We start from the raw sequence: 20,718 nt of genomic DNA on the forward strand, positions 1-20,718 counted from the left end.
GCCCACGTGGTCAGAGGATGAATATAGAAAACGTTTGTGACCTGTGGTAGGCAGTGTGTTCAGGTATGCAGTTGGCCTGAGAGCGTGCGCAGAGGTCAGACACACAAGGCACTTGGTGTGAGGGAGTAGGGGCATGGGGCTGTAGAGGGAGACTTGAGTGGAGGAAGAGATTTGAGGTGAACCCTCGGTGTTGCTAGACAGAATGAACTGGTGAAGATTCTCCTGGTGCCAGAAACCTGTTAAATGAAAGCAAGAAGGTGAGAGGGGCTATGAGTACAGAGGGGGGAGGCTGGCATGCAGGGAGTAGTTGGGGGTGTCAGGTGAGGGTAGCTGGCCTGTCAGGCCCTTCATCCACTCTGTCAGTCAAGTGGCCAGATGAGGCAAGGCCTGGCCCCAGGGGCCCCAGGGGCCCCAGGGAGCTTGGAGTTGTATTTGGCAATCGGGAGCAACTGTAAGGTTTGTCCGAGGAGGGTGGTGTTGAAATAGGTGGTGTGCCAGAGGATGAGGGGGGAGGGACAGCCAAGACTCCAGGGGCAGGTGGAGGTTCTGCATTCAGCCCTGTGCCTGCAGCAGTGATTCTAGCCATGTCTACCTGACCCATAGACCCCACGGAGGCTGTCGGCAGGATTGCTCCCTTCGGAGAAATGCTATTTGGGACAGGAGAGCACAGTTGCTAAAGTAGCAATATCGGAGGTCTCTTAGGTGCTTCTGTCTAGCTTTCCAGTTACCCACCACCTCTCAGTCCTCTTTAGCCATCTCAGGGCCAGACTCCCCCGGAGACGGCTGCACTCCATACTCCTTGTCAGCGATACCCTTTAGTGTTTCTCCGTCACGGCCTTTGTATCAGAAGTAGGCATGACCCAGGGGGAAGCAAGATGTTGTGGGGGAGTCTAAGTTCCCTTCCAATCTGAGGGATCTCCCACTTCCAAGGTGCCTCAGAGAGATGGAGATCTCCCTGCTAATAACTCTGGTGTAAGGATGGCTTTTGTTAACCGAGCTTTGTTCACTGAGGATTTGGTAAACAAGATACCGTGTACACACCCTGTTTTCTTATCTGACCTTGACTTAATTCTTTAACAGGCTGTGTTGCTTCCCTCTGTGTTCATAAAATGGACCCACCAAAGAACTGACCTTTTTCAAATAGATTAAGACACTAGAGTCCCGTAAACTCTTGTATGCATCACCTCAGAAATCTCCATTTATCAGCACTTTTTGAAATATTTTTATATTATAAAAGTAATACATGTAAGTTGTAGAAAATTTGAAGAACATAGGAAAATTAAAATCACGAGAAATCCCTTTATCTAAAGATCACTACATTTTGTTATACTTCTTTCCCGTCATTTTTCTATGCGTGTTAACATTTGGTTCTTTGGGTTATGTTAGTCCTGGTACAGCTAAGGTTTATGACAATGACCCTGAAATATTTCTAGATTCCCAGAGCTTTCAGAAAGATTAAATTTGTTTCAATGCAGTTCTAAGGTTGTCATAATTCATGAGTTGTATGTAGGACATACTTCTTTGAGTTATAACAGGAAAAACCTGATATTCAACCACATAGTAAGACACAGAGTGAAATGATTCTTGGAGGTTTTGGCCCAATGTATCAGACAGGTAGGCAGAAAGATTAGGACACCAGAGCCCCCAGCCCCCACTGGGACCAGCTGAATGAGCCCACCCTGGATATGGTGCCAGCTGTCCCCTGACAAATCAGCCCTCCAGCACTTACCCTTCTTAGACCCCCGAGCACAGGTCCTGGGACACCAGTTGCTTCCTTGGTGGTTAGGCCTTCTGAACACGGGCCTACGCTGGGTCCAGTCAGTGTAACCCAGACCAAGAGAGGAGACAGCCAAGAGCACAGTGCCCCTGGTCATGGATGGACTGGGAGCTGGGAGCCCTGGGCTCTGCCCTGTGTGACTGCAGACAGGAGACCCCCCCATGTCTGATCTGAGGTCCCCTCCTGCTCAGAAATCCCCTGATCTCTGCCTTCACCAGAAACCGCCTGAACTGTACCCAGTGCCTTCAGCACCCATGGCTAATGAAAGACACCAAGAACATGGAGGCCAAGAAGCTCTCCAAGGACCGGATGAAGAAGTACATGGCAAGAAGGAAATGGCAGGTAATGCGGGGTCACCTCAGACTGGAGCATTCCCCTTCATATTTGCTAAATTCAAACCACCTTCATTCCCAACTTGCCCTGGCCTCCCTCCAGAAAAGTTTAAATTTATTTCTGAAATAGTCTGGCACCAATTTAGGCAGCTAATTAAGATGCAGTGTTGCATTCACTCCCCTTACTGGCCCCAGCATTGCTTGGGGGAAATGGGTTTCTTGGCTACACTGTCCCTCCAATCCTGCTTAGCTTTGTCCCGGGGGGACCAGTGAGGGGAGGCCTCAGCAGCCCGGCCTCGCCTGGCTTACGCCACTGACATTTCATATCTTCATGGTAGGACTGAGCAATGTCACCTTTAGGAGTATTTGACAAACCTGGAGAATGTGGTCTCCTTAAAGGTATTCTGATAGTCTTGCATTTCTTTATGATGAAAGAGGAGGCCACGTGATATAGAGAGAGAAACATGGGGAGTCCCTGGGTGGTGCAAATGCTTAATGCGCTCAGCTGCTAATCTAAAGGTTGGAGGTTCGAGTCCACCCAGAGGCACCTCAAAAGGAAGGCTGGTGATCTACTACCAACAAATCAGTTCTGGTTGTTTACCCTCTAAGGAGGTCATGTGTTACTAGCTACGTGTCCTTGGGTTAGTGACTTAACCTTGCTGTGCCTTCGTTTTCTCGTCTGAGAGTGGGGATAAGAGCGGTACCAGCTTCACCGTGTTGTTGTGAGAATTACATGAGCTGGTCTGCAAATGGCCGATAGCACAATGCCTGGTACACAGCAAGTGTTCAGAGATGATCATGGTAGCTAATCTGTATGGAGGGCTGACCGTGTGTCACGGATGATCCAAAGCACTTCCTAGCATTAACTCTTTTAATCCTGTGAGGCAGGTACTATTATTATCGCCTTTATAGACAAATGAAGGCAGAGAAGGGTTAGGAACCTTTCCCAGGATTATATAGCTAGTAAGTGGAAAAGCCAGGATTCAAACCCAGAGAACATGGCTCCAAAGCACATGGTCTTAACAACAACAGAAACTGCCTTTGATAACAAGACGGATAAAATTACCATCCAAAGCTGTAGAATAGTTGTCATCATCATCTGTTTTATGATTTTTATCATCATTATTGCCATTATGCAATTCCTGGGCTACAGGAGGGTACATGGTTCCTATACTCAAGGAATGTATAGTGTAATAAGAACTGAAGCAAATAGACATAAAAGGACAGAACACATACCAAGAATTGTAAACTGTCAGTATAGCTCTCCATAACCATATATGAGTGTGGACGGGAGAATGGAGCCAGTCACAACCAGAGTTGGATATCAGCATGAGGACATGCTCGCAGGGGAGGATTTTTTTTTTTAAATTGTGCTTTAAGTGAAAGTATACCATTCAAGTTAGTTTCTCATACAAAAATTTATACATACATTGTTTTGTGACCCTAGCTGCTCTCCCTATACTGTGACAGCGCACTCCTCCTTTCCACCCCAGATTTCCTGTGTCCATTCAACCAGCTCCTGACCCTCTCTGCCTTCTCATCTCACTCCAGACAGGAGCTGCCCATTTCGTCTCTTGTATCTACTTGGGCTAAGAAGCGCACTCTTCCCGAGTATTGTTTTATGTCTCATAGGGGAGGATTTTGAAGTTGCGTGTGGAACGTGGACTAGAACACAGAGAGATGGGGGTGACAGCATAGCAGGGGTCGAAGGCACAGAGCTGGGACTACACAGTCTGTATGCTGGCTTGACAGGAGCGGAGGCTTTGAGTTGGCAGAGAAAAGGGAGAACACTTAACAGGGGCAACAGGGTCTCTGGTAATTTGCCACACAAGGTGACTAAACCACGGTTCCCTTGAAAGGTCCAACTTTACGCAAAGGTTGGGCGAGGGAGCAAAGGCGGATGAGGTTCTACAGGTGTGGGTTTAAGAAACTGCCATCCTGTGCATGTCCTCATAGGTGGGTCCAGCAGAACTTCTCCACAGTGGGAGTTAGTTCTTGGTTAGCCCCCCATGTGAAGGTTTAGGTGGGTCTGCCTACCTCCCTCAAGTACAAGGTGCAAGTTGGAACACCTGCCCTGTTTACCCTCTGGTGCCATTAAAAAAAAAAAAAAAACCCGTTGCCATCAAGTTGGTTGCAATGCAGAGTAGAACTGCCCCACAGGGTTTCCAAGGAGCAGCTGGTGGATTCGAACTCCTGACCTTTTGGTTAGCAGCCAAGCTCTTAACCACTGTACTACTAGAGCTCCTCTGGCGACACTAGGATCCAGTAAAATCGGAGCAGCAAATACTCTCTTAAAAACAAAAAGGGGTCCACAAAAATCAAAGGTTGGCTTTATTATGATCCTGTGACCAATAGATCTCAAAAAAATAGCAGTATTTCTGGAGAGAATAGGGTGACTTGTGGGGGTGGGGCAGTCCGCAGAGCATGAATCTAATGGGATTTTGCGTGGGGGAGGCTGTAGGCTAAGGGGTAGTTTTCTTACCTCAGACTTTCTGGAAGTGTTGAAACATCTGCAGATGGACCGAAGCCAGGGTGACGCCTAACCCAGGGAAGAGGCACAGAGAAGAGATAAGGGAAGAGGAGGGGAGGCAAATGGAATTTTCCAGTCAGAGCAGTCAGGGAGCCATCCTCTGTGCTGATATTTTAATCTCTTAAATTTTCTTCGAATTGTTTACAATATTATTAACTATAGGGTTTTCTAGCAGCGGAGGGGAAAAGGGTAGAATTCAGAGAAGGAACCTTAATTTCATTTGTAAATGTAGATGGCAGAATTTGGAAATGACTTTTCCATTAAAACAGTGGTTCAGGTTTCCCAAAACTGCACCCAAAAGTAGTCCACAAAACCCCATTTAACGCACAATGTACCCAAAGCATAATTGCACTGGTAACAGTCCAGCTGCATCTGACCATCTTGTGTGACATTTGCTTCCTTAGGAAAATGTTTGCCACATTTTCACTCCATGCACCAGGGCCTTGGCTCCCTCTGCAATGGGGGGGGGGGAGCTCCCTCCTGGAGCAGTCAAGGTTGGGGGAGGGGGGATGAAGAGGAGCGGAGTAGGATGGAATGTCCTGGAGGGAGAGGGGCAGGGCAGGCACAGGTGGCCCGGTAACTCCCTGCAGCTGTACAAGAGAAGGTACCTTGTGATTGTTCTGGTGTGGTTTCCATAAAGGGCCCTAGGAGGAAAGAAGCAACACAGGAACAAAGCCCTACCAATAAGGCTGTGTATAAATGACTAATCATACTTTGACCTTAGAACGAACTGAAAAGGGACATATTTTTAATTTATATTAAAAGCATTTTAAAAAGGCATGGTGGTGAGGAATAGCAAGTGTGGATAGGGAAGCTGAACAGGATAATAGGGCTTCTGTGTGCAAACTGGAAGCAAAGGACTAAGACTTGGAGGCCGTTGGTGGCCATCTTTATTTTCTGGGTCGTTGTTGTTGTTAGGTGCCATCGAGTCGATTCTGACTGATACCGACCCTGTGTACAACAGAATGAAATACTGCGCGGTCCTGCGCCATCCTCACAATCCCTGTTATGCTTCAGCCCATCACTACAGCCACTGTGTCAGTCCATCTCATTGAGGGTCTTCCTCGTTTTTGCTGGCCCTCTACTTTACCAAGCAGGCTGTCCTTCCCCAGGGACTGATCCCTCCTGATAACATGTGCAAAGTATCTGAGACATAGTCTCGCCATCCTTGCTTCTAAGGAGCATAGAGAAGTAAGCATTTCACTCAGTATAGCACAAATGATTCTTCACCACCATATTTGGGTATTATGCACGTCTCGGGACTGTTGATATATACATGGGGCCTATGACAGCTGTCCATTTCCAGGGTGGCCAACTTGTCCCAGTTTGCAAGGGACTGTCCTGGTTTTGAAGCTCTAGTGGTGCAGTGGTTAAGAGCTATGGCTGCTAATCAAAAGCTTAGCATTCGAATCCACCAGGCTCTCCTTGGAAGCCCTATGGGGCAGTTCTACTCTGTCCTATAGGGTTGCTATGAGTAGGAATCGACTCGATGGCAACGGGTTTGGTTTTTTGGTTTTTTTTTTTTTTTTCTTTTTTCTTTTTTTGGTCCTGGTTTTAGCATTAAAAGACTCACATCCTGGGAAACACCGCAGTCCTGGCCAAACTGGGATCGTTGATCTTCCTAGCCAGCTCTCAGAGGAGACGGTGGGAGGCTGGTACAGATACTGCCCGCCTGGAACACAGGAACGCAACATTGGTGTTGCCCACAAGAAAGAGGCATTCTCAAAACAAGGACAGAAATGAGAGAATTGAAACTTTGCTTTTTTGGTATTCCAAAAATTTCCAAAGGTCTTAGTCAACAAAGGAGCAACCAGTTTTCAGCTCAAAGGCATGCAACTGGAAGACTAGAACATACAGATATATTTCTTTTTCATTTCCACCAAATAGCTTCCTTACCATGTCTTTTTCATAAATCAATTTCCAGAGATTGAATTCTGACTCAGATTATTTTAAAGAAGTTCTTTATTCATTGTTTCTTACATTTCTCCCTCATTCTGGTAACTTCATATTAGTCATTTCAGGAGGAAATAAGATGAAGAAAAGACATTGTCTCTCTGCACCACACAAATGAAGACACAGCCCCAGGCAGTCCCGATGTCTGGAATTAGAGAGCCCATGGGCGCCAGAGGGGTGTTTCCTGGTGCACATTTGTAGGACCACAGAAGACCAGAGCTGCAGGGAGCTCAGAATCTTCTAGTCTAGTCACCTCATTGTCAGTCAAGGATACTGAGGCTCAGAGAGGGTTGCTGACTTAAACACGGTCACATAGTACTCAGTGATTAGAGAACTAACCTGTCCCTTGTTAGGAATGGACCTTCTGAGTGCAGAGACTCCTGGCTCAGGGCAAGCTAACAAGTGTGGGATAGAGGGAATAGAGACCTGAGAAAGTCTAAGAACTTGGCTGATGAGGAAATAGTCTGGTCTGTTGCTGACTCCCTATGGAGGGCTGCTGTGGCCACCTCTTGCCTGAGGCCAAGGTGAGCTCCTATGGGAAGAGCTGGGTCTCCAGTAGCAGGCTCTCCCAGGATGGCAGGGAGAATCACCAAGTGCTCTGCAGGGCTGCAGCGACTCTGCCACACGTTTAGGCTGGTAGGTAGTCATCGCTTCACCTTCTTCCCCTCCTGACCAGCTCCACCTTCTGTTCAGAGTAACCGCATTCTCCCAGGCATCCCACTTCCCCATGGCAGCAGAGGGCCACAAGCATACCCACACCATGTAGGGGTGCGTGCGTGAGAGGGCAGGTGGCCAGAGAACAGAGCCGGATGGAATGCCTGTCCAAAATGCATGAAAATAGTCTGCAACAAGGAGGACAGGTGACATAACAGCAAAGTGATCAGGGGTCATCAATGGTAGGTCTCCACTTAAACCACCCACACAAACCTGTGCATGCACACACACAGACACACACAGACACACACAGACACACACATAATTTGAGATTAAACACCAAAAACCAGACCCGTTGCCGTTGAGTTGATTCCAACTCACAGCGACCCTATAGGACAGAGTAGAACTGCTCCATAGGGTTTCCAGGGAGCGGCTGGTAGATTCAAACTGCCAACCTTTTGGTTAGCAGCCGAGCTCTTAACTACTGCGCCACCAGGGCTCCAATTTGAGGTTAGAGGCCTGCTTTCCAGATAATCCAAAATTGTGAGGCTTTACTGAAATGCTGAAGTGTGTGAAGTTAATTCAGGAAGGAAGTGGCTTTGCCAGCACTGTTTGAGGTCCAACGAGAGTGAAAGACGCAAACTAGCCATGTGCCTGTGAAGAGGCAGTTTCCTTGCTGGCTCTCAGGAGGGCCAGCAGCCAGTCTGTGGTGGCCTCTGCCTTTGGGATGCACAGCATCTGGATGCCTGAAAGAATATGTTTCTGGGTGGCAGGGGGGAAGAACTTGGTCATGCCTTCATTTTCTTATCCCTGCCATTCCCAACAACTTTTTAAGAAGGATGAAGAACTTTGAGGATGAGAAACAGACACACCATTGTACATCACTGGGGATTTCTCTACCCAAATCCTATGCTCAGGAGAATTTTCACAGTGCAAAGAAATGACATATCGAGTTCTGGCACTGTCCTGAGAAATCCTGTCCTGTCCTCAGGTGCCTAGTCTCAGAAAAGCAAAGTGCTGTTGCATTTTATTTCCCTTTGGTGCTTCTTTCAGATGCCTGAGTGCATACCAGGCAAGGGCAGCCTCCGCAACCTCACTGTGCAGCCATAGGACTGTGCTGGGGCCAGCCAGAAAGTTTCTGGAAATCTCTTAAGTATCTGAATCATAAATATAACTAAATGGGACCTTGGAGATCATCTTGTCCAACCCCTTCCTTATGCAGAAAGGGAAACCGAAGCCCAGAGAGGTTGTGTGAGTTGCCGAAGGTCAATAGAATGCTTTCTTTCTTTCTTTCTTTCTTTTTTTTTTGCATCAGGACCTGTGGGATCTGTAGTAACTATTCTCTTGACCAATTAAAATCATCTCACTAGCATAGTTTTATGAGAAACAGCTTCACTGGGCCCGGTTAGCAATAAGTCTTTGGAGCTGTCTCAGCCTGCAGTTGCTTTATATAAACTATCCCTTTTATGGGAGTTGAAGCACAGTATGAAAAGAGTTTTTGTCTCATGTTGACCTTGTTTAGTCACATTAACGCACACATCAGTTCCAGGGCCCCATTCCATTCTCTGAACATCTTCTGACACGCTGATAGTGCTGAGCAGAGCAAGGTTGGGCTCACTTCTCTGGCAGGACCTCAGAACTCCGAAGCCCTCCTTCCAGGGAACAGAGCTGCTTCTCCCGGGCTGGGCTCTACTCCCCGGACCACCAGGCGCTGCCCAGCCAAACCCAGGGACACCTCCTGAGTCCAACCCCAGTGTCTATTTTCCAGAAAACGGGCAATGCTGTGAGAGCCATTGGAAGACTGTCCTCTATGGCTATGATCTCAGGGCTCAGTGGCAGGAAATCCTCAACAGGCTCACCAACCAGCCCGCTCAATGCAGAGAAACTAGAATCTGAAGGTAAGGCGCTCCAGGAGGATATTTCCAACCAGTTGGTGGGAAAAAAGAGTTGGGAGACGGAGGGGCATTTTGAGGGTTTTTTTTTTTTTTCTTTTAAATACAACCCCTAAGGGTAAATTCAGAACTACTTTTGGGTTGCCCTGACACTAAGTCTAGTAATTATTTTTAATTGTTTAATCTTAAGCTTAGGTATTTTCAGAGGATACATTATTTTTTGTCTAATAGGACTAGACCCCGGCGATTCTTTTGCCTATATTTTATATAAGAATTAACAAAGCTTTATTTTTTTTGACAAAGCTTTATTAAAAGAAAACCTTTTCTTTCCTCACTATTAAAGTTATGCTCGTATACTGATAGGCAAAAATAAAATAAAAATCACATATAATTGTGTAAATTTTTAAAAATATTTTTCCATTTTTTTCTGTCTTTGTGTTTTTGTTTCAAACAAAAATTAACTTGTATAATTCATATTCTTTTGGCATTTTTCACGATGGTGAAGCACGGGTAGACTGTGATTAGCAGGGCCCTTCCTGGAGACCAGTAGGGCTGGCGACTAGCCCACTGTCTTTCAGATGCTGCCCCATCCATCTCCTCAGCCAAGGCCTCAGCCTCTTCCCGCTTCAGGAGCACACAAGGCCTGACCCTTATCTCCCCTGAGGTTCCTCCTGAGGGCAGAGATCCCCCATGCTGCCTGGCGCTCTTGGTATCCACAGATGAGAAGCCTGAGTCTAGATCCCTTTTATGCTCAAAGGCACAAAAGAGGTTGCCAGGCTGCTGCGGAGCTTCCTTGTATCTGGGGACAGAGTCTGCAGCCCATGGGCCCGATCCATCTTACCTACTCCTGCTACTCCCCAGGTGTCCTAGCCATAGCAGAGTGGGGAAGGAGAGGTACAGGGGCCCCTCAGAGTCCCAGCTTTGCCCTGGGCGAGTCTCAAATCCTGGTCTGCAGTTATACAAAGTGAAGGCAGTGTAAGTGGTGGAGAGTAAGAAAACCACTGCAAGTTGAAAACCCTCTAGGGTCTGGTGACTCCCTTCCAAGGAACACGTTGACATGCCTATTGCAGGAAGAGGGCAAAGGGACGCCGAGACCAGGAAAGTGGGTTCTGGCCTTCCCAGATGCGCTCAACTGAAGCCTGAAATAGCATGAAATGCAGCCAAAAATCCTTTTTAAAGATTATTTCCTTTTTTAATGTGTCAGCATAAGGGAACGGGGGGAGGCCGAACACTTCCCCAGTTTGGACACAGTTCTTTCTTCTGCCAGAAACCATTTGGCAGCAGGCCTGCCTGTCCCCGGGAGAAAGGCATACTTATGATTCAGTTCTCTGAGCTGCATTATTTGCTAAATTATACCAACTTAAAAAAAAAAAAAAAAGCTGTCAAATTAAGGGAGAGGAGAGAACAAGGAATGAAGAAATGTCCTATTCCTCTTGCTTTTCTTCTAGAAGATGTCTCGCAAGCTTTCCTTGAGGCCGTTGCTGAGGAAAAGCCCCATGTAAAACCCTATTTCTCTAAGACCATCCGTGATTTAGAAGTTGTGGAGGGAAGCGCTGCTAGGTTTGACTGCAAGATTGAAGGTAAGTTGTAGCTCGTCTTCCCTTTACCACAAAAGGGGGTGGCAGGATGGTAGGTCACCTGCCACGTGCCCCAGGCAGGAGATCCGTTCTGGGCAGTCTAGAAGCTATTAGGAACAGCCAGGCTGTGAGGGGTCCTCACGCCCACTCCTCTGCCCCTGCCTCCTGACAAATGAGTGCTCGTCAGTGGTGTACACAGGGACACATTTGATATTTCACCAGCCACTGGGCCTAAATCAAAAAGGATTTGTCATGGGTCTAACTGGCTGTGGTCCACGGCAAATGAAATGAGCTTTGAAAGCTTCTGGGAACCACATGAAATGCCCACAAGAAGCTCTGAAAGGAAGGTTGGTACAAAAGGCATAGGATGTGGAGGCAGCCAGCACTGCCACTCGTCAGTGGGGCCGTATGGCCTTGGCCATGACCTAGCTCCTCTGAGTTTCAGGCCTCTCATCTATAAAGTGGTATCTAATGCACTGAGTTTCTGGGTGATTCTCTGAGACAACATATGTAAAGAGTGGAAACATTTTAAGTGTTTTAACGATGTCATGCAGTAAAGGAACAAGTTGTGAGGTTGATAAGTGTGAGTTCAGACTGAGGGTAGGTTGGAATCCAGGCGCCTAGGACAGACCTCTCGGTGGGCCAGCTCCCCGTGTTCTCCTCTGCCTGCTGGAAGAATGCAGCGTGGAGTGATGAGTTGTTTGAGCTCCAGGGACCTGCACAGATCTTAGTGTGACACCTGAAAAATTAACAATATTGGTGATGCAAAGTATTTCAGTTTCCCCAGACTGCAACATTCTAGAAAGATATGGGGCAAGTGCAGACAGGCCTCTTTGCTTCAAGGCTGTATCATTTGCCAACCAGAGCGAAGGATTGCCTCCCATTTTGGTCTGACCAAATAAAGCACAGAAGTTTATTAAGCAACTTTCCCAAGGCCACATAGCACAGTACAGCAGAGTCAAAATAAATGATGTCTGCTACTTTTTAAGATTCTCCAGCAGTGTGACTGTATCCTGCCTTTTGTGTAAAATAACCCAAAGTTAGGAATGAAAAAACAAGTTTTCTCCGGCATCCTTTATATTATCAAAATGCCTTGTAAATCCTTTGCCTACCATAATCTTTCTCTTTTTTCATTCAACTAAAAAAAAATAAAGTGGAAGGAGTCCCTGGGTGGTGCGAATGGTTAAGCGCTTGACTACTAGCCCAAAGGTTGGTGGTTCGAACCCACCCAGAGGCGCCTTGGAAGACAGGCCTGGCAATCACTTCCTAAAGGTCACAGCCTTAAAAACCCAGTGGAGCAGTTCTACTCTGCACACATGGGACCACCAGGAGTAGGAACTGACTCAAAGGTAAACAGCAACAATCTCAGGTCAAATCAGAAAAAAAAAAAAAAACCTCATAGAAAGAATAAAGTGGATGTGCTACCTTTGATAATGTGGAAATGCTCCGATGTGGGGTTCCGCTGACAGCTTTGGAACCGTGCTTGTAGCTCTCACCATCACCATTCCCTTTGCGTCTTCTGAAGTTGTTTCCTTTTTTTTTTTTTTAATTATTAGAGCATAGTGATTATCATTTTTATACTTACTTTTCTCTTGGGATTATTTCCTTGGTATTTAACTTCTGACCGAAGTTTTGATGAGAAATTAAAGCACTTAGATGCTGGGTTTTTGGTTTTGTTTGTTTTTTCATATGGATGTTGTTTTGATAAAAACAAAATTCTACTTGTAAGGAATGATAGAATTCTTAAATTCTCCTGTGTAGTTTTTCTTCTGGTTGGGGCTACAACTTTCTTTCTGTAAAAATATTTTTCCAATATTTAAGAGCAAGTCAGTTGGAATGTATTGTATAGCTTTCTCAATGTATTAATATATACGTATGTATATATTTTATACATTTTTTTCATGCTGAACTTTTCAGAAACGTGACTGATGCGTAAAGTGAGTCTAATCTATATGAAGAATTTCCAGTTATCTACAGGTAGATGATCTGCTTTGGAGCAGACTAAGACAAATACCGCTTTATATCTCCTAGCAATACCATCAGCTCCTCTAACTCATGATTTATATAGCTATTAACAGCCTTACTGAATTATAATTTATCTACCATAAAAGTCACCCACTTTAAGTGTACAATTCATTTATTTTCAGTAAACCACAGACTGTGCAACCATCACCACGATCCAATTATGGAAAATTTCCATCACCCCAAAAAGATCTCTTGTGTCCATTTGCTAGTATTTTTAATTTGAATGTATTTTTAAGTTAAACTTTTATGCAAGATTTTAAAAATTGTATTTCCATCCCAGAAGACATTTAGCTCTGGGTGTGTAGTTGAAGTTGGGGCAATATTTCTGGTAGTACACTGCATCTTTCTAAAGGAAGGATGTGGGGCAAGTCTGACCGGCTTTAAAATACTCTGCTTGTGGTTTCAGATATTAGTGTTAACAATTCATGCCCATATTCAAATGTAAACATCCAAATGGTTACTAAAAGCAAACACATTTTTTTTTTCCTTCATCCCTTAATCAGTAAAGGCAGCTTAGGAGTTGCTTGCATGAATTGATAAGAAATTTCGAATGACAATTTCTACAACTTGTGCTTTTTCCCTGTGATACAGGTTACCCGGACCCTGAGGTCGTCTGGTTCAAAGACGACCAGTCCATCCGGGAGTCCCGCCACTTCCAGATAGACTACGATGAGGATGGGAACTGCTCTTTAATTATTAGTGATGTTTGTGGGGATGACGACGCCAAGTACACCTGCAAGGCTGTCAACAGTCTTGGAGAAGCCACCTGCACAGCAGAGCTCATTGTGGAGACCATGGAGGAAGGAGAAGGGGAAGGAGAGGAGGAAGAGGAGGAGTGAGACAAAGCCAGAGAGAAGCCGTATCTAAGCCGTATTAAAAAGACTATTTCTCTAAAGCTCAAAAACCCAAGATAGTAAAAGCACCTAGTGTGATAGAGTATCTAGTTAGGTCATTTGGGGGTCGATTCTTCACTGAGAGCAGTTGATACCTAGCAGCGTTATCGATGGGCATTAACCTGAACTAGCCGGCACCTTAAGATACGAGTGCAGTTAGATTTCACTTAGGGACATCACCCAGTAATATGCCTGACCAATTGACTTTAGAATGAAAGTAACCAAGATATATATATGTGTGTGGGCAAAATCATACGTTCTCCAACTAAAAGCACTCTGAGAAATAAGGCCAAAACCTGGGTCCCACAACCGCAGCCCCGCCCCGAGGACCCCTGGAAATGGAAAGCCTCACTGTCCCAGCCCCTGACTCCAAATAACTGGTTCGTCTCCAGTACTGCAACACTTCATTCGGAGAGCAGTTGAGCCCTTCTACCTTAGGAGGCACTTTTATTCCCAAGTAGCAGAGGTTTGAACTTTTCATTCTCCCCACCCTCATTCCCCCTGCCAGTTTTCCTGGATCTGAACTTGCCATGAGTTTAAGCACTAAGGACATTACACTTCTTAGATTCTGAAGACAGGCCCCCTGCTTATGGTTGCCTCTGGCTTCTTTAGGAAAACAGAATCTCCTTCCTTAAAAAATCAGTAAGAAATCGAAATGTAGCCCCTCTTTGAAAGTGTCTAGCAGCTTCAGACATTTGTGTAAGAACTCATGAAAAAAAAAAAATCCTTCCTAATGTGCTTTGCTTCTTAAATCAGGATTCATATGTGTGTGCTGTTATAAGAATATCAGCTCTGCATGTGTGATAAAGATTTTTGTGTTTGAATGTATGAAAAACCAGTTTGCTGCAAAGTTAGTCTTAATTATTTATTGGCCGCTATGACACAGATTTCCGCTGATGAAGAGCTGTAGACCTCCACGTACTTTGGAATCTCCTTCAGGACAGTCCGAGTTTAGTACATCTTCATCCTAGACACTCTCCAAAGGACTCCATCCTCCTTATGGGTTCCACGATACTCGTCTTGAACGTGCATCAACCATGCCTTGCCCCCAGCCTTGAAATATATTCTTAGACCTGATAAATGCACTCAGACTTGCATCTTTAAGAATCTTTAACTTTCTTTCACGACATTGGCACTTAAATTTTTCTGTATAAAACTTTTTGAAGGTCATAAACAAGGCCGTAAACTGATATACCTAATGCATTTCCTCTGCGTGTGTGTGTGTGTAACATTCCAAGTATTTTTTTTTTCTTTTCCACTGTTTATAAAGTGCAGCAACTTAATATTTCAAGGGACTTTTAAATAATTCCTTAAGAACCAATTTTCAATTACTTCAGTGCAATCCTACACAGTATCAACATTAGAATTTTGATATTATTTAGTTTTATGTTAGCTTCTGTTTTCATTTGCTTTTTGCTGCTAGTTTCAAATCGCCAGTATTTTTCTTTTTTTTTTTTTGCTTTTAAAGTTTCAATATTTTTCATAATAGCCACAGTATTGCCACAGTTTATTATAAGAAAGAGTTTGTTTTTTTTTTAACTTGATTTAAAGCATTCAAAGCTCTTTTTCCTCACTTTTAATTGTGTTTAGGCTATAATCTTTGTGTGCGTGTTACCTGTTACGTGTGTGCATGTATGAAGCGTATGTGTGTTTACAAGTTTTTAGTACCTTCTTGAAATAGTGTTAACTTTCTCCCAGTTTATTATGCCATCCGAATGGTAAATGAGAACACTACAGCTGTAGTTAACGCACAGTTTTTAAATAAAGGATACCACAGTGCATGCTGTTTGTTCAATCTTTGCAGGCTTCTCTTTCTTTCCATGCCACCAGTTTCCAGACAGATCTCGAAAGCTAAAAACAAACGTGCTGTGTAGACGTGAAGACTTGGCTTAGGTGGTTGTGGTTTACTACGGAGCAGAATGACTTGTGCACTTCTGTTTATTCTAGGGAGCCTGATATATACATTTCGTTCAAAATTCTTACGAGCATCAGTTAGGCACACCTGTATTCTAGAAGGGTATCTGTAGTATCAGGTCCTCGTAATGCTAAAATCTCTATAACGCATTTTTAACATGTGAGGTGTGATGATCATCATCATCAATATTATCTACCAGGACTTGGTTTGAATTGGTGACTTTGGTGCAATGAGCTATTGACAGCCCATGCCATGTCTTGTTAGGAAAGCATTTGTTGCCAGACAACCATCACTCCTGCTTTACAGGAAACCTGTTATCAGATGTAAGATAGTGAGTCCCCCATTTCTTGAGATGGTCAAACAGTATTGAAGATATTCTAGAAAGAATTCAAGACAAGGTGTTGAATGTTGGACTAGATGATTGTATGATTCCAAGGCGACTTCTGTAAAGAAACAAGCCATTGTCTGTCCACTTAATAAATATTTAAAATTTTTCCAGTTTTAAAAGCAACCACAATCCACAAATGTTCATAGCAGGGAATTGATTATTTTTAAAGCAAAGAACTATTTTTATTCCTCGCTAGTGAAAAATGCACCATATATTTCGTGAACCGGAAAAATAAGAAGATTTTTATAAAAAGGGTGGCGTGGTGGGGGCATCTGACCTCCTCTAACTCTAGGAGAGGGAGGAAAGAGAAGATCAATAGCCCAAGGCTGATTCCGATGAAGTAGAGGTCAGACATACCTCCTCTCTCTAACCTTTTTACCAATCTGACACCAGCCATCCCTCCCACAGCAGTCTCTACTTCTCTGCTGGGTTCGATAATTCATTGCAGTGGCCACACAGAACTTGCAGACAATACTCATGATTATGGGTTTATTGGGGAAGTAACAAACTGCAATTCAGGATCAGGAATGACTCAGGATACACTGCTTCAATCAGGACAGCCTCCTCTCAGCTGTGCCTGCAGACAGGCCTCTCCCTGGCCCTCGACCTCTCAGTCCTTGGCCCCTCGGCCCCTTGGTCCGGCCTCTGACCTGCTCTGGCAAGTGTTACAAAGCTCTTTAGCTCCACTGACAAGTGCCCAGAGGCACCCTACTCCAATGGCAAGTCTCCTGCCTGAAGGCACTCAGCTTTCTCACTCTGTAGGCCGGGAAGCTTACCGCACCGTCTCCTACCAGTCTACTAGTTCTGCTGCCTCTGCTGCCACTGTGTCTCTGCCACTGCTTCTTGCTGTCTCTGATGTTACAGCTCCCTCTCTCTGTCTATCCTGGGTCTAGGAGGTACTCAGCACGGGGACCCCAGGTCTAAAGGATGTGCTCTGTTCCCATCTCTTCTTGGTGGTAGTCAGGTCCCCCCCTTTCCGCCTCTGGGATGGCTCATTTTATGTCTAGCGGGATGGCAAAGTGGACCAATCCCTTCGTTAGGATTCCATAAACCTTATTTTGCATGGTCCTGCCGCCACAAGGGTGCCATGCACCTTATTTACATTATTAGCAAGCTGTCTAATCCCCTTGGTGGGCCACAAGCACCTTAATTGCATAGCCCACCCAGTCTATTGTTGGGAGCTGCAAGACCATGCCTAGAAAGGCCATATCAAAGCGATCTATCACACAGCAGTTTTCTTCCATTTCCATTCCAAACATACAAAAAACAACCTATTGATTGTTCCTTACATTGTAGATATTTATATTGAAAGATACTTCTATGTGTAACTAGAAAGACATGCTGATTGTCAGCTCTAACTTTATTTATATAAAGACTGTCTTTTCATGTTTATCAAAATGTTTGAGCTTTATGCTTTGCTTCACATCTCACCTGCTTTTAATAAAGCTATGCTAATGAATATGAAAGAGGTGATGAATAATTGAATTCTAAAGAAACTCAATTTTTCACTTTTCAAGAAAACACTACTTTACCTCATGGGGACGCCTCTGAATTTTGTAAAGGAGGCTAATGTCTATGATAATCATTACTGGTGCTCTCTGCCCTCTGGCACAAGGTTAGGGTTGCATTCTGGGGTTAGGTGGGGCCATGTGACTAGTTCTGGCCAGTGTGATGTCGCTGTCACTAACTGCACTACAGAAGGGACAAAGTGGAAAAACCCCACCTTTATCACTAACTTCGTGGCGAGGATCAGCATGAATCCAATTCCCACATGGAAATGGATTCAGGCTTCACCTTCCCATATCTCCAAGATCCTTGATGCCAGCCACTTCTTCTGTGGCACTTCCTCTCTCACCCTAACCACTCAGAGTGTCTTAGTCATCTAGTGCTGCTGTAACAGAAATACCACAAGCGGACAGCTTTAACAAACAGAAGTTTATTTTCTCACAGTCTAGTAGGCTGGAAGTCCAAAGTCAGGACATCAGCTCCAAGGGAAGGCTTTCTCTCTCTGTTGGCTCTGCAGGAAGGTCCTTGTCATCAATCTTCCCCTGGTTGAGGAGCTTCTCTGCTCAGGAGCCCCGGGTCCAAAGGAAGCACTCTGCTCCCGGCACTGCTTTCTTGGCTGTGTGAGGTCCCTCACCCTCTGCTTGCTTCCCTTTCCTTTTGTCTCTTGTAAGATAAAAGATGATGCAGGCCACACTCCAGAGAAACTCCCTTTACATTGGATCAGGGATATGACCTTAGTAAGGGTGTTACAATCCCACCCTAATCCTCTTTAACATAAAATTACAATCACAAAATGGAGGACAACCACACAGTACTGGGAATCATGGCCTAACCAAGTTGACACATATTTTGGGGGGACACAATTCAATCCATGACACAGGGTTAGGTTGAAACATCCCTGTCCACCCAGACCCAGGTCATTGGAGACTAGCTGTAGGCTCAGGAGTCTGCACAACTCCCTGTACTTTAAACCAGCCAGCCCCTCTCTCTTCCTCTAAGCCCCTAGGGCTAGGTCACAAGCTAGGAGGGCTCTGTCCTTCTTCATTGACTGCCTGTCACCCAGCCACCCAGAGCTGAGTCTCCACAGATCGACTGCCTGCATAACCCTCTTCTGTCCACCAGCCACCCAAAGCTGGTTCTCTATGTGTTAGCACTCTGTCCTTACGACTATCTGTGCACAATCCTCTCCTGAATTAGCCACCCCAAGATAAGGCAGAGTCTCTTTGCCCCTTGTGGGTTTGTTAATTCTCTATAACGTCTCACAAAATTCACAGAGACTATTACCTATATTTAGTCACCCATTTATTATAACCAGAAAGGCTACAAGAGAAGAGAACCATCAGGGAAGTTCTGGGAAAGTTCCTGGCACAGGGCCTCCATTGTCCCCAGAGGCATGCCACCCTCTCCCACTTAGGATGGTCCCACTGATCCAGAAGGCCCCAAAGAGAAAGATCCAAGATCCAGGGTCCCTTAGTCATTGGAGCCTCAGTGAATATGCATGAATTGGGCCTCAATGCATAGTTATGATGGATCCAATCAACGAATATGCATGACTGCATCACGCCCCCCCCCTTCCTTCCTGAAGTTAGTTTGACAGGCATAGGGCCTGTAGCCCCTACTTGCTGGCTATTTTAGAATGATATAGAGCACTTTAATTGCTCGGGCTATTTTCATAAACTGAATACCGAAGGCCAAACCTAGTTCTTTTTCCCACAGCCAGTGAATTATGTCCCCCAAAAATGTGTGTATCAATTTGGCTGAGCCATGATTCCCAGTACCCTGTGGTTGTCTTTCATTTTGTGATTGTAACTTTATGTTAAAGAGGATTAGGGTGGGATTGTAACACCCTTACTAAGGTCACAACCCAGATCCAATGTAAAGGGAGTTTCCCTGGGGTGTGGCCTGCAGCACCTTTTATCTTACAAGAGATAAAAGGAACGGGAAGCAAGGAGAGAGTTGGGGACCACATACCCTCAAGGAAGCAGTGCTGGAAGCAGAGTGTGTCCTTTGGACCTGGGGTCACTGTGTGGAGAAGCTCCTAGTCCGGGAGGAGATTGATGAGAAGACCGACAGAGAAAGTCTTCCCCTGGAGCTGATGCCCTGAATTTGGACTTTTAGCCTACTTTCTGTGAAGAAATAAATTTCTCTTTGTTAAAGCCATCCACTTGTGGTCTTTCTGTTACAGCAGCACTAGATAACTAAGACAGAATTAGGTACTGGGAGTCGGGTGCTGCTCTAACAGATAGCTAAAATGTGTATGCAGTTTTGAAACTGTAAATGGATAGAGGAGCAGCAGCGACAGAGGACCAGCAGAAGCAGAACCAGGAAACCAGAGCAAGAGGGCGCTAGAGCCGACCCACAGCGCAAGACAGCTGAGTGCCTGTGCTCAGGAGGCTTCCTGGTGGAGTGGGGTGTCTCCAGGCACTTACTGGTGGAGCTGCAGAGCTTTGGAACACTTGCCCCAGCAGGGCAGATGCAAGTATGAGGACTGAGAAGCCGAGAGACCAAGAAACAAGGAAGCAGAAGCTGAAGAGACAAGGAACGTAAGAACCCCAGCTGCTTTAGTCACAAAAGGTATGGCCAGGACCTCTGCGGTCTCAAAGGGTAGAGCCATGGCCTCTGGTGTTTCTGAGGGTAGAGTCGCCACTCAGATGGACTAGGAGAATGGTGCGCCTACAGTGGAGGCAGCAGAGTTGCTGTCTCAGTGGGCCTGGAAGGCGGAGTTGAAGCCCAGGCTGAGGGGCCTCCACTCAGAATCCGGAGAGTGTGGCCAATACCTAGAGTCTGGAGGGCACGGACGTTGTGTAAATTGTCTCAGAGAACAGAGAATTATTTTCAAAGTCTTAAGGGCTAATGTAATATGTTTTGCTGACTTGCTTGGAGCCTATTAATCCCTCTTTCCCTCCAGTTTCTCCCATTTGTAATGGAAATGTCTAGCTTCTGCCTGTTCTGCTATTGTATCTTTGGAAGCAGATAACTTGTATTCTAGACTTCACAGATGAAGAGAAATTTTGGATTTTGGACTTGGAGTTAATACTTTTGCTATAATATAATGGGATGAATATGTTTTGCATGTTGCAAGGATGTGATTTTTATGGGACCAAAGGGTGGAATGTCATGGATTGAATTATGTCCCCCCCCAAAAATGTGTGTATTAATTTGGCTGGGCCATGATTCCCAATATTGTGTGGTTGTCTTCCATTTTGTGATTGTAATTTTATGTTAAAGAGGATTAGGGTGGGATTGTAACACCCTTACTAAGGTCACATCCCTGAT

The 20,718-nt window shown here is 45.3% G+C and overlaps 1 protein-coding gene across 6 annotated transcripts in view; it reads left to right on the forward strand.

Moving 5' to 3' along the window:
- Window positions 1-14,692, forward strand: part of MYLK (myosin light chain kinase) — a 237,160-nt gene extending 222,468 nt beyond the window's left edge. For 5 of the 6 annotated variants that reach the window (XM_004373618.2, XM_023728793.1, XM_004373619.2 and 2 more), the window contains 4 exons: window positions 1,996-2,119; window positions 9,015-9,144; window positions 10,587-10,718; window positions 13,332-13,704. In XM_004373618.2, coding sequence (XP_004373675.1) covers window positions 1,996-2,119; window positions 9,015-9,144; window positions 10,587-10,718; window positions 13,332-13,579 — 634 coding nt within the window. In that variant the 3' untranslated portion in view covers window positions 13,580-13,704. Of the gene's footprint in view, window positions 1-1,995; window positions 2,120-9,014; window positions 9,145-10,586; window positions 10,719-13,331 lie in introns of all 6 variants that reach the window. The other variant, XM_023728792.1, reaches the window with a different exon arrangement.
- Window positions 14,693-20,718: the final 6,026 nt, after the last annotated feature.

This window comes from Trichechus manatus, unplaced genomic scaffold (genome assembly GCF_000243295.1).
Source record: "Trichechus manatus latirostris isolate Lorelei unplaced genomic scaffold, TriManLat1.0 scaffold00026, whole genome shotgun sequence".
In the NCBI taxonomy this organism is placed as follows: Eukaryota; Metazoa; Chordata; class Mammalia; order Sirenia; family Trichechidae; genus Trichechus; species Trichechus manatus.